This window comes from Capricornis sumatraensis, chromosome 1 (assembly GCF_032405125.1).
Source record: "Capricornis sumatraensis isolate serow.1 chromosome 1, serow.2, whole genome shotgun sequence".
In the NCBI taxonomy this organism is placed as follows: domain Eukaryota; kingdom Metazoa; phylum Chordata; class Mammalia; order Artiodactyla; family Bovidae; genus Capricornis; species Capricornis sumatraensis.
In genome coordinates, this window is record NC_091069.1 from 43321109 (window position 1) to 43335289 (window position 14181).

Genomic DNA, 14181 nt, shown 5'->3' on the forward strand with positions numbered 1-14181 from the left:
GCCTTGACGTCCTCCTTTTCCTATTTGGAGCCAGTCTGTTGTTCCATGTCCAGTTCTAACTGTTGCTTCCTGACCTGCATAGCGATTTCTCAAGAGGCAGGTCAGGTGGTCTGGTACTCCCATCTCTCTCAGAATTTTCCACAGTTTCTTGTGATCTGCACAGTCAAAGGCTTTGGCATAGTCAATAAAGCAGAAATAGAGAATTTGTTAGAAACGCCAAATCTCAGACCCTCCTCAGAGCACGTGAGTCAGAAAGGAAACTCAGGGGTCAGTTAGCATTCTTTGTTTTAACACACTTCCCAGGTGATTCTCCTCCACAGGGAAATCTGAGAACTTTTGCCGTGGAAAATTTCTGGAGGGATATGCCAAGAACTAATAAGAGGGATTATGTCTTATGAGAAACAATGGGTGCTAGAGACCAGAGGAGGGGATGAGGGAGATTTTTAACTGTGTCCCTTGTGCTTCTGTGGGGTTCCCGGGTGGTGCAGTTGGTAAAGAACCTGCCTGCCAGTGCAGGAGATGCAAGAGATGAGGGTGTGATCCCTGGGCCAGGTAGATCCCCTGCAACAGGAAATGGCAATCCACTCCAGTATTTTTGCCTGGAAAATCCCATGGACAGAGGAGCCTGGCGGGGGCTACAGTCCATGGGGTCAAAGAGAGTGGGACATGACTGAACATCACTGGCTGGCTGTGTGTCTATTACCTAGTTATGAGAGAGTCATTTCCTAGGCAGGTTGATAAGAAGTCTAGGGGTCCCCAAGGAGAGAGGGGTCTGGAATTCTCAAGGAGAAAGAAAGGACAAACTTTTTTTCTTCTCTACATTCCTTAGGATTATATAACAATAATATATTCTGCCTGAGGACAGTCTCTGGATTAAACCTTCTGGCTAATTCTGTTATCTTAAAATGTAAATTATGGGAGTAAGTCTGGTGAGGTCTTTACAACCTCCAGACGTTCTTTGGATTTACTGGAAAGTATATAACTCCATTGCTAACACTAACAAGAGGGTTCTCTTTCTGCCCCCTTCTGATGCCTATGTCAGAAGCTTTCTGTATCTCCTTTATACTTTAATAAAACTTTATTACACAAAAGCTCTGAGCGATCAAGCCTCGTCTCTGGCCCCAGATTGAATTCTTCTCCTCCAGGGGCCAAGAATCCCAGCTTCGTGATTCAACAAGGACCTTTCAGTTACATAATCAAATAGTCACCAGACCCCCTGTTTTTCTGGGCTTCCCTGATAGCACAGTTGGTAAGGCATCCACCTGCAATGCAGGAGACCCTGGTTTGTTTCCTGGGTCAGGAAGATCCGTTGGAGAAGGGATAGGCTACCCACTCCAGTATTCTTGGGCTTTTCTTGTGGCTCAGCTGGTGAAGGGTCCGCCTGCAGTGTGGGAGACCTGGGCTTGATCCCTGGGTTGGGAAGATCCCCTGGAGAGGGGAAAGGCTACCACTCCAGTATTCTGGCCTGGAGAATTCCACAGACTGTATAGTCCATGGGGTCACATAGTAGACACGACTGAGCCACTTTCACTTCACTTTCTGCCTCCCCACCCCATCTGTGTCCCCCCTCCCCCACAGCTGCCCCAGCGCCTCCCTCTTCACACTGCCTTCTTCCCCCAGGCAGGATGGCTTTCCATTCTCCTCTTCCCATTCACTTGTCTTTGGTCTTTATTACTATATCTTCTAAGCCTCCTAAGGAGAGCTGAGGGAAGGAGTAGAGAAACTGAGCTAACATTTATTGAACTCTCACTGAGGAGTTGGAAGGGCAGGAAGTCAGGGCATCCAACCACGCTAATCATCTCAGTTGGGTCCTCTTCTACTAAAGGAATTAGGAGAAGGCCTGTCTCATCCTCCTTCCAGTAGTCAAATAGGCACTGGTTCTGATTTTTGTGCTGTTGTCTCTGTTCCACTCTTATCCTGACTCAGTCCTCAGAAGGGTGAACTCTTGGGGTAACTCCAGCCACGCAGAAACCACAGAGAGACCATGGAGAGGGTTGTCTAGTGTCTGGAAGATGCCTTGCAGCTGAAACATGTTGACCAAGAAATGCAGAAGGCTGCGAAGTAGAAGAGGGTTTCTTGGGGATCTTAGGAATGGTAACTAAGGCGACATTGGTTCAGGAAAACCAAGAGTGTTCCAGGGAAGAGAAAGAGTCAGGGGCTTATAAAGGTGAAAGCCACAAGGTTGTCAAGTTATCTGTCAAGAACTAGGATTGACTGTGAGACAAGAAAGGAAATATTTGTCCTTCAGGGATCGGCTGTCATGGGTTATTTTAGGCTAAGGGTCGGATAAGTATCTTGAGTTTCTGGATGCCTGAGCTAAGACAGTAAGAGGTCAGAGCCCAGATTTCCTCCAGGCCAAGGCATGTGTAGGTCACACTTCCTCCTCTGCCTCCCAGCTCCATTTTAAAAAACACTGTTAGCAATGCTGACTCCATGTTGACTTTCATTTCACAAATAGGAGCAAGAAGAACCTTCTAGTAGGTTTCCCACACCTCAAGGACAGACATGGAAATGAACAATGTTGCAAGAATATGCATCCAGGGAAGTAGGGCAAACGACACAGTTCGCAAACCTTCCAGGGAGTGGCCCTTGGCTTGCGTCCTGGGGCTGAGTTTACAGGCACCACCTCTACCCCAGGAACTCAGAATCTTTGATGCAGTGATAAGCTATAGTAAGTTAACTTTTTAAAAAAGTCCTGATTTATGGTGTTTGCCAATTCCCATTGTGTAAACACCCAAAGCGTGAAAGTATTATTCATTCAGTTGCGTCCAACTCTTTGTGACCCCATGGACTATAGACTGCCAGGCTCCTCTGTCCACGGAATTCTCCAGGAAAGAATATTGGAGTGGATTTCTACTCCCTTCTCCAGGCCATCTTCTGGACCCAGGATCGAACTCGGGTCTCCTGGATTGCAGGCAGACTATTTACCATCTGAGCCAACATACGTCAGTCAATTTCAAGCTGTCAATGTGAAATTACAGAACCCAGCACTGGGCAGAGATCCACACAACAGAGTGGGCAGGGTTAGTGGGCTTCACAGAGGAGTGGCTGAACCACGTGCACCCTTAGGGTCCATAAATCAGGGCAGAAATGACCTGAAAGGTGCCCGGTGAGTGTCCCCTAGGAGGAAGCCAACAGCTCTGCGTCACCTTCCAGTGTGGCAAACAGCACACAGCAAGACTCTTCCTTAAGAGTCTTCGACTAACATTTTTTAAATGTTGTATTCATTGGGCCACCTAATGTTATTGATTTTTTTCCTGAGATCTATAAAAGAAATTAGCATTAATTATGTTTTTTCCCTCCTCCAGAATTAGTCATTCAGTGAAGGATCAGAAGAGGGGTCAGTCGTTGAAAGCCAGGCAAACATTACATGTGTCTTAACACAAGTTAAATAGGTACCTTGTTATTAAGAACACTCTTAACCATAAATATTGATCACAGGACTGCTCACTGCCAAGCTTTGTGGTAAATGTTGCACTCATGGTATCCCATCAGGTTTTCTCAACAGCTTCTTACCATGGGAAGTAGGTATCTGTATTTCATCAGCAATTGTAACCTGTGACATAATTTTATGCTTGCCTAAAACAGAAAAGAAAAAAAAGCGCCAATTAGTTGACACAAAGGTTTCTTCAGTTCAGTTCAGTCGCTCAGTCATGTCTGACTCTTTCGACCCCATGGACAGCAGCATGCCAGGCTTCCCTGTCCATTACCAACTCCAGAGTTTACTCAAACTGATGTCCATTGAGTCGGTGATGCCATCTAACCATCTCATCCTCTGTCGTGCCCTTCTCCTCCTGCCTTCAATCTTTTCCGGCATCAGGGTCTTTTTAAATGAGTCAGTTCTTAGCATCAGGTGGCCAAAGTACTGGAGTTTCAGCTTCAGCATCAGCCCTTCCAATGAACACCCAGGACTGATCTCCTTTACGATCTCCTTGCAGGCTAAAGGACTCTCAAGAGTCTTCTCCAACACCACAGTTCAAAAGCACCAATTCTTTGGCACTCAGCCTTCCTTATAGTCCATTTTGGACTTGCTGAAAGAGCTCTTTTAGGTTTACTTAAAGATGTTTGCCCTACATCATTCCAGCACATAGATAAAAAGCAAAATACAAGTGAAATGAATTGGTTATGGTATGGTCAAACTTCCTCACGTTTGGGGTCCACTCTTCTCATTATCCTTTGACTCAGAATCATCGTAGCCCGCCCCCCACACTGTTGTCCTGGGTACCAAGAGCCTGGGGATGTAGCACCACTAAAACGAGACTCCACTGCTGTCTCTGGGGTTTTTGCCCTGGCAGCTGACATCTAGTCAGCAAGATTTTGTTTTTAATATTTATTTATTTGACTGCACCGTGTCTTAATTGCAGCACGTGGGATCTAGTTCCCAGACCAGGGATTGAACCTGGGTCCACTGCATTGGGACCGTGGAGTCTTAGCCACTAGACTACCAGAAATGTCCCCCGGTCAGCAAGTTTTGATGTCCAGGCAGTGACAATTATGTCCCGGCTGCAGCCTGCCTGATATACAGGTTAAGACACGTCCTGATTTCAGAGATGGTAAGATATGAAAGACGTGTTTCTTGGAGTCCTCAAAAAGGACCAATTCCATTTAAATGAGTCCCACCTTAGAGGTAAGGTGCAGGAAAGTTTACTAACTAGCCCACAGTCACTCTAGGTAAGACATGGCAGAACCGGGATTGGAACTCCATCCAGCTGGCTCCTACTCGCCACCACAGTGTCCTGGGTTGTGAGTGTCTCCAGGCCAGCTCTCAATGGAGGGAACAGGAAAACAGGACCACAGACCATCTCCTGTCAGCCTAACGCAGGGAGAATCTATGTGGTTCACCACAAAGAGCAAAGGCACAGGATGGCTACTTTCACGGTTAAAGGATAGATGACCCAGAACGAAATACCTCTTCTCATCTTAAGGAGAGCAGTGGGAAAAAAAAAGCTGATAGGGAGTTCCTCGATGGTTCAGTGATTAAGAATCACACAGGTTCGATCTCTGGTCCATGAGGACCCCACACGCCTCAGAGCAACTAAACCCATGGGCCACAGCTACTGAGCCCAAACTCTCGAGCCCATGCTCCACAACAGGAGAAGCCATTGCAATGAGAAGCCCACACTCGCTGCAACTAGAGGAAGCCTGTGTGCAGCAATATAGTAAAAAATAAACTAATCAAAAAAAAAAAAACTAAGGGATAGTAAAAAGTGTTGGTGAGGATATGGAAAAATTAGAGACCTCATACATTGCTTTTAGGACTGTAAAATGGTTGCCATTGTTGTAGAAGACAGCCTGGCAGCTCTACAAAAGGCTAAACTCAGATTTACCATGTGCATGCGTGCTAAGTTGCTTCTGTCATGTTTGACTCTTTGTGACAGAGGACCAGGCTCCTCTGTCCATGGGGATTCTCCAGGCAAGAATACTGGAGTGGGTTGCCGTGCTCTTCTCCAGGGGATCTTCCTGACCCAGGGATTGAACCTGTAACTCTCATGTCTCCTGCACTGGCAGGTGGCTCCTTTACTACTAATGCCACCGGGGAAACCCTGTACAACATTCTGAATATACTAAAAGCCACTCGATTGTACACTGTAAAGTTGTAATTTTATGTTATGAGAATTATATCACAATGAAAATCGTTTTAATAAGAGAACTGATTTACTTCTCCACCTACGCTCCTGTGAGATAGTAAAAATATAACTGGTTGCCCATGAAACGGAAAACACAGATGTGGACAAGACCCCTCTGGCAGGGGAGGTACGAAGGCTGAGCTTTTAAAATTCACACTCTGTGTGATCTCCCAGGACCTTATGCGAGTGGTGTTTGTTTCCATTTTCTTACCTCCAGTCACTTGTCGTATTTTGATAATGCTCTAAATTACAGGACCCAGAACTGGTCTTTAATTACAGAGTGCTTTAATAGGGCTTGCTGGCAAATACCATGGAATTAAGGGAGCCACTAATGAAATACAGCATCGTTTTATCTGTTCTCCAGTGGCAACTTTTAAAACGCAATTAGTGCCATGCAAGATATTTATTTAGGATTTTATCTCATTTATTCATTCCATCTCCAAAGGAGTGTTGTGCTTGCAGCTGCTTTTTACTCCTTCACACAGAGTATTTTATCAACTTTTCAATCCACTCTTTTCTTCCCTCTTAGACTCAGAAGCCAGCGTGTCAGTGTTATGCCCAGTGTCCGAGTCCCCAAAACTGAGAGAATAAGACGTCCACAGCAATGCAAAAGCATAAAGGGGTTTATTGCTAGCTCGAGCTAGGGCCCAAGTCTTATCCAGCACAGTGGAGTCTTGACGAGAGCCCTGAGCTCTGAATCACAGCTGCTTATATACAGGCGGTCTTTTGTCTCAGCAATAGGGTAATTGGCGTGTGGTGATTGACTCAACCTTGGGTCATCGTAGTGATTGACTTAACCTTGGTGTCATCAGGGGGACCTTGGTGTCATCGGGGACCTTGGTGTCATCGGGGACCTTGGTGTTATCGGGGACCTTCGTGGGGCTTTCCAGAACTATGACTCATGCTTAAAAGAACCTGAGGCCTAGGCCTAGTGTGGCCTGTTGAGCCTGTCATGGCTCAGGTCAGGTCCCAACAGTCCACCCTGTCTTTTGATCATATAGAGGAATCTTCCTCTATCTGAGGGTCCAGGGTGATTCGTCTGGGTCCTGTCGATGGGTGAGCTTCATCTTTAAAGGTTTGGAGGGATGTGGTGTCACCTTCCATTTTTTCTGGGCCTTTTTTGTTCCTCCGGAGTGGCATAACACACATGGTTACAGTGCACCCAAGGTCCAATGCCGTCGACCTTCAGGGCAGTAGGGGTAGTAAGAAGAACAACATAAGGGCCCTTCCATCTAGGCTCTAATGTCTTGATTTGATGCCGTTTGAGGGGGTAGTATGCGCTCGGAAGCGAGCAAAGGGAAGGAGAGTTACCCAGTCCCCACCAGTCTCTATTGCCAGTTTTGCCAAAGTTTTTTTAGAGTCCGATTCATTCTTTCTACTTGTCCTGAGCTCTGGGGATTGTATTCGCAATGTAGTTTCCATTTGGTCCCCAGAGCTAAGGCCAGTCCCTGAACAATTTGACTCACAAAAGCAGGTCCATTATCAGAGCCAATGGTAACCGGCAGCCCAAACCTAGGCACTATCTCTTTTAGGAGGTTTTTAGCTACCATTGTTGCTGTTTCCCTCTTAGTGGGATATGCTTCCATCCACCCAGAGAAAGTATCGACCAGAACTAACAGATAACGGTTCCCATACTTGCCTGGCCTCACCTCTGTAAAATCTATCTCCCAGTGTTGTCCCGGCCTTTCTCCCCGGTACCTTATACCCGTGTGCTGTCCTTTTCCTGGTCTCATCATCTGGCACGCCTTACAGGCACGGACTATGTCTTGTATAGTTGCCTTTTGTCCAGGAAACCGCAGACGCGCTGTCTGTAAGAGTGCTAGAGTCTTTTTCTCTCCCAGATGGGTGGTCTGATGTAGGTGCCTGCAAAGGTGTCAACCCAAGTTAGCCGGAAGCAACAAGTTGTCATTTTGGTCTCGATACCATCCGTCTTCGCCCTCCGGACAGTTGGCATTCTCTTGAATCCAGCTTAGATCGGAAGAGGAATACTCGGGGGTCGGAGGCAGGGTTCCCATTCCCGGGGGTGGCAACCCCACAGTCAATATGGGGGTTTTACAGTCTCTGAGGGCTGCTTGAGAATCCCTTCAATGGCATGGGGAGTGTAGACCAGGAGCTGTTGTCCATATGTTAACTTGTCGGCATCATGGACCAGGAGAGCAGTGGCTGCGATGATTCGGAGGCAGGGTGGCCACCCTGTGGCTATTGGGTCCGGTCTTTTACAGAGGTAGGCTACAGGTCGCTTCCAAGGCCCCCATTGCTGCATCAAGACTCCCTTTCCTACTCCCAGTTTTTTATCCACAAACAGTTGGAAGGGCTTGGACGGGTTAGGGAGAGCAAGAGCTGGGGCTTTCAGCAGAGCCTGCCAAAGTTCTTGAAATGCCTGTCTCATTGGCTCAGTCCAAGTCCAGTTTTTACTCTCTCTGCTCCCTTCATACAGTGGCCGGGCCTTTTCAGCAAACCCAAGATCCATAGCCTGCAATACCCAGCAGTCTCAAGAAATTCTCTCACTTGAAGAGGAGTAAGGACTGAGTATTGGGCCCCCGTGCCCACCAAGAAGCCGACCGGTTTCTCCTCCACATGTATAGTTACCCAGGACTCAGGGAGGGGGACTGAGCCCTGACCCCCCCCAATTGCTATCATCTCCTGCATATAAGACGTGGGCCCCCGGGGAAGGTGCTTCTTCCCTGGTGGGCTTTCCCCCCGGTTTTCTTTTAGGGCACTCTCTTCTCCAGTGTCCTCGCTCCTGACAATATGCGCATTGGTCCTTTCTTAGTCTCTTTCTTTTGTCTCTCGGCCTGACTTCACTAGTTCCCTGAGAATTAGCTCCTTGTCTCACCCCTGCAAAGAATATCTGGGCTAATTCTTTTTGATTCTTGCGGTTTTCCTCGGCCCTGAACTCTGTCTCTTTCCCTCTAACACTTTCTTTTCTTTCTTCTGGAGTTTCCCGATGGTTAAAAAGCCTCTCTGCTGCCCTCACCAGGTCTTGTATGGATTGTTCCCCTATCCTCTCTATTTTCTGCAGTTTCCTCTTGATATCTGGGGCTGCCTGATTTACAAATGCTACCATAATTGGCACGCGTGACTCATGGGCCTGTGGGTCCATGGGGGTATATTGCCTAATAGCTTCCATTAATCTCTCAAAGAAGGCTGCCGGGCTCTCATTTGGCTCCTATCTAACCAGATTTACCTTAGCCAAATTTGTTGGTTTTCTGGCGGCTGCTCGGAGACCAGCCAAGAGTCTGGTGGTACACTTGGAGATGCTCCCTACCTTTAGCGTGCTCGAAGTCCCATCGGGGCTGCGTCAGGGGGAATCCCTCATCAATCAGATTAGGTTGTGTTGTAGGTCTCCCATCCACCCCGGAACATTTTTCTGTGCTTTTGACAATATCCATTCGCATTCCTCTGTGGTGAAAAGCACTTGTAACAGCTGCTGACAATCATCTCAAGTGGGGTTATGGGTGAAAAGAATGGATTTGAAAAGGTCAACGAGACAGGCTGAAGGTTTCCTCTCGCGGCCAGCCGACATTAAAAGCAGGCCACTCGGGGGAACAAAAAATCATTAGTTTGTTCTTCTTCACCAACACCGATAGATTTCGTGCTCTAGACTTAAAATCAGAAAAGTGGTCAGTCATAAGGGACAAAGGAGTGGAAGTTGCTTGCCCCATGATTACAGAGAAGAACACAGGAGACAAAATGAACACACAAAGAGCAGAGACAATGCCGGCACTCACACAGACACGACAAACAGATAACAAATACACATCGGCCGAGAACACAGCACTAGGTCTTCTTGGGCCCCCCTGAAACTTCCTTTCCCTTGAGGTTATCTTACCAACAAGGTGTCCACAGAGCCAGCCGCCTTTCCAGCATGATGCCAGGCCTCGGCCTTATGCCGTCTAGGTCGACCTCTTTCAGGTTAGGGAACCCCTTCTGCCAGGAGGGTGTTATTCCCCTCAGTTAAAAAGAATCCCGGATGAGCCCCCAAATGTTATGCCCAGTGTCCGAGTCCCCAAAACTGAGAGAATAAGACGTCCACAGCAATGCAAAAGCATAAAGGGGTTTATTGCTAGCTCGAGCTAGGGCCCAAGTCTCATCCAGCACAGTGGAATCTTGACAAGAGCCCTGAGCTCTGAATCACAGCTGCTTATATACAGGCGGTCTTTTGTCTCAGCAATAGTGTAATTGGCGTGTGGTGATTGACTCAACCTTGGGTCATCGTGGTGATTGACTTAACCTTGGTGTCATCAGGGGGGACCTTGGTATTATCGGGGACCTTGGTGGGGCTTCCTAGAATTATGACTCATGCTTACAAGAACCTGAGGCTTAGGCCTAGTGTGTCCTGTTGAGCCTGTCATGGCTCAGGTGACGTCCCAACAGTCAGTGGCCTACGGACTTATTAGGTGAAGCCAACATCTTAAAGATTTTCACCCATTTTGTCCCCTGCTCTACCCCGGCACAGAGGGAGGGAGGAATGGACACAGGGATTAAGCTAAAACAGTTGCTGGGTGCCTACCATCACCTCTGGGAGAGCAGCACATCTCCTGGGAGAGGGGACAAAACATGCCTGGCCTGGTTCCTCTCCTCCGGCCCAGCTCCAGGCACACTTCCTGTGCCGACACGCACCGCTTCCTCACCTCTCCATTACGCTTCAGATGCCCATCACTGTGTCAGAGCCTCACCTTCCCATCCTGATCACTCAGCCTGCCTTCCCACCCCAGACAGAATCCATTCCTTCTAGATCCTAGAGTCCAGGGGCCACAAACTCCAGCATCTAATGCCTGACAGTGTGAGGTGGACATGAGGTACCAATAACAGAAATAAAGCACAGAATAAATGTAATGCACTTCGGTTCAGTGCAGTCGCTCAGTCGTGTCTGACACTTTGCAACAAAAGAGTCCAAAATGCAGTACTTGGATGCAGTCTCAAAAACGACAGAATGACCTCTGCTTGTCTCCAAGGCAAACCATTCAATATCACAGTTATCCAAGTCTATGCCCCAACCAGTAATGCTGAAGAAGCTGAAGTTGAACTGTTTTATGAAGACCTACAATACCTTTTAGAACTAACACCCAAAAAAGATGTCCTTTTCATTATAGGGGACTGGAATGCAAAAGTAGGAAGTCAAGAAACACCTGGAGTAACAGGAAAATTTGGCCTTGGAATATGGAATGAAGCAGGGGAAAGACTAATAGAGTTTTGCCAAAACAATGCACTGGTCATAGCAAACACCCTCTTCCAACAACACAAGAGAAGACTCTACACATGGACATCACCAGACGGTCAACACTGAAATCAGATTGATTATATTCTATGCAGCCAAAGATGGAGAAGCTCTATACAGTCAACAAAAACAAGACCAGGAGATGACTGTGGCTCAGATCATGAACTCCTTATTACCAAATTCAGACTTGAATTGAAGAAAGTAGGGAAAACCGCTAGACCATTCAGGTATGACCCTTATGATTATACAGTGGAAGTGAGAAATAGATTTAAGGGACTAGGTCTGATAGATAGAGTGCCTGATGAACTATGGAATGAGGTTTGTGACATTGTACAGGAGACAGGGATCAAGACCATCCCCATGGAAAAGAAATGCAAACAAGCAAAATGGCTGTCTGGGGAGGCCTTACACATAGCTGTGAAAAGAAGAGAGGCGAAAAGCCAAGGAGAAAAGGAAAGATATAAGCATCTGAATGCAGAGTTCCAAAGAATAGCAAGAAGAGATAAGAAAGCCTTCTTCAGTGATCAATGCAAAGAAATAGAGGAAAACAACAGAATGGGAAAGACTAGAGATCTCTTCAAGAAAATTAGAGATACCAACGGAACATTTCATGCAAAGATGGGCTCAATAAAGGACAGAAATGGTACGGACCTAACAGAAGCAGAAGATATTAAGAAGAGGTGGCAAGAATACACAGAAGAATTGTACAAAAAAGATCTGCATGACCAAGATAATCATGATGATGTGATCACTAATCTAGAGCCAGACATCTTGGAAAGTGAAGTCAAATGGGCCTTAGAGAGCATCACTACGAACAAAGCTAGTGGAGGTGATGGAATTCCAGTGGAGCTAGTTCAAATCCTGAAAGATGATGCTGTGAAAGTGCTGCACTCAATATGCCAGCAAGTTTGGAAAACTCAGCCGTGGCCACAGGACTGGAAAAAGTCAGTTTTCATTCCAATCCCAAAGAAAGGCAATGCCAAAGAATGCTCAAACTACCACACAATTGCACTCATCTCACATGCTAGTCAAGTAATGCTCAAAATTCTCCAAGCCAGGCTTCAGCAATATGTGAACCGTGAACTTCCAAATGTTCAAGCTGGTTTTAGAAAAGGCAGAGGAACCAGAGATCAAATTGCCAACATCCGCTGGATCATGGAAAAAGCAAGCGAGTTCCAGAAAAACCTCTATTTCTGCTTTATTGACTATGCCAAAGCCTTTGACTGTATGGATCACAAGAAACTGTGGAAAATTCTGAAAGAAACAGGAATACCAGACCACCTAACCTGCCTCTTGAGAAATCTGTATGCAGATCAGGAAGAACTGGACATGGAACAACAGACTGGTTCCAAATAGGAAAAGGAGGATGTCAAGGCTGTATATTGTCACCCTGCTTATTTAACTTCTATGCAGAGTACATCATGAGAAATGCTGGACTAGAAGAAACACAAGCTGGAATCAAGATTGCCAGGAGAAATATCAATAACCTCAGCTATGCAGATGATACCACCCTTATGGCAGAAAGTGAAGAGGAGCTAAAAAGCCTCTTGATGGAACTGAAAGAGGAGAGTGAAAAAGTTGGTTTAAAGCTCAACATTCAGAAAACGAAGATCATGGCATCTGGTCCCATCACTTCATGGGAAATAGATGGGGAAACAGTGGAAACAGTGTCAGACTTTATTTTGGGGGGCTCCAAAATCACTGCAGATGGTGATTGCAGCCATGAAATTAAAAGACGTTTACTCCTTGGAAGAAAAGTTATGACCAACCTAGATAGTATATTCAAAAGCAGAGACATTACTTTGCCAACTAAGGTCCATATAGTTAAGGCTATGGTTTTTCCAGTGGTCATGTATGGATGTGAGAGTTGGACTGTGAAGAAAGCTGAGTGCCAAAGAATTGATGCTTTTGAACTGTGGTGTTGGAGAAGACTCTTGAGGGTCCCTTGGACTGCAAGGAGATCCAACCAGTCCATTCTGAAGGAGATCAGCCCTGGGATTTCTTTGGAAGGAATGATGCTAAAGCTGAAACTCCAGTACTTTGGCCACCTCATGCAAAGAGTTGACTCATCAGAAGACTCTGATGCTGGGAGGGATTGGGGGCAGGAGAAGAAGGGTTGACTGAGGATGAGATGGCTGGATGGCATCACTGACTCGATGGACGTGAGTCTGAGTGAACTCCGGGAGCTGGTGATGAACAGGGAGGCCTGGCGTGCTGCGATTCATGGGGTCGCAAAGAGCCAGAAACGACTGAGCGACTGAACTGAACTGAACTGAAAGGAAGAGAAATTGGAGCTCCCCAAGGAACCCATGAGGGAAGGGATCAAGTAGATTTGGGAGGAGGAAAAGGAAAGCAATGAGACAAAGTAACAGAAGCCTGCTTCAGCAGGACCATCTACATGAGGGGCTGTAGAAACCAGCGAAGGACTGAGGTTCACACCAGCCAAGACTTGACAAAACAGCAAAACTGCTCCTGGAAGTGGAAGCCCACGAGGCAGAAGTGTTCATGAGAAATGAAAACCTCTTCCTTGCTTCCCTCAATCAGTAGAAATGGAGCAGGGGTTGGATAGTCAGTGGCGTTGGAATCCATGTGTCTGTGTGTGTGTGATGTGTTTGGTGTCTGTGTGTGTGTGTGGAGGCAGGAGGGAGTCAACGTGAGTTCACATAGAAAACTTACTTCCTCCAAACTTACCTAACTTCTTTAAAATCTCCCAGATCTGTTCCCAGGTCTCCTCAAACCTCTCACCAGAACTAGAGCAGGAGCACCTCTATAACTGTAACCACCCCAGCTCCCCACAAACCCATTTCCACCCCCCAGCCAGAGTTCAAGGTGATCTTGTGATCAGGCATGGCCTTATCACCCTCTCGCTGGACTCTCTCTGCTCATACCTTGTAATGACTTTCCGCTGTTCTTGAGGTAAAGAAACAGGATGTTTTTGGTCCTGACGGTCAGAAAACCCTACCAAAATAAGCTTGAAATACAAGGCAATTTATTAGCTTCCTAACAGGTAGCTGGAGTAGAATAAGCTTCAGGCATTGCATGATCAAGACTCCAGTACCATACTCTGCTAGTCTCTTAGCTCTGCCTTCTCCTTAGGTGTCAGCTTTATCCATATCCAGCTTCCTTTCAATAAGCATCCTCAGAAAAAACAACAAAAAAAGAACATCTTGCCCAGCCATGAAATAAAATTCCTTCTCTTCAGCCAAATGAGCCAACTGAGGCCATGTGCCCATTCCCAGCTAAAAAAATTTCTAGTGGTATGCCTATCCTGCTCCTTGTGGGAAATGGGTCCTTGGTAGGCTGCAGTCCATGGGGTCCCTAGGAGTCAGACAC

The 14181-nt window shown here is 46.7% G+C and overlaps 1 protein-coding gene across 1 annotated transcript in view; it reads left to right on the forward strand.

Moving 5' to 3' along the window:
• LOC138074606 (death effector domain-containing protein-like) overlaps window positions 1-6553 on the forward strand; it is a 32821-nt gene extending 26268 nt beyond the window's left edge. The window contains 1 exon segment of the mRNA XM_068966786.1: window positions 6440-6553. Coding sequence (XP_068822887.1) covers window positions 6440-6553 — 114 coding nt within the window.
• The last annotated feature ends 7628 nt before the right edge of the window (window positions 6554-14181 follow it).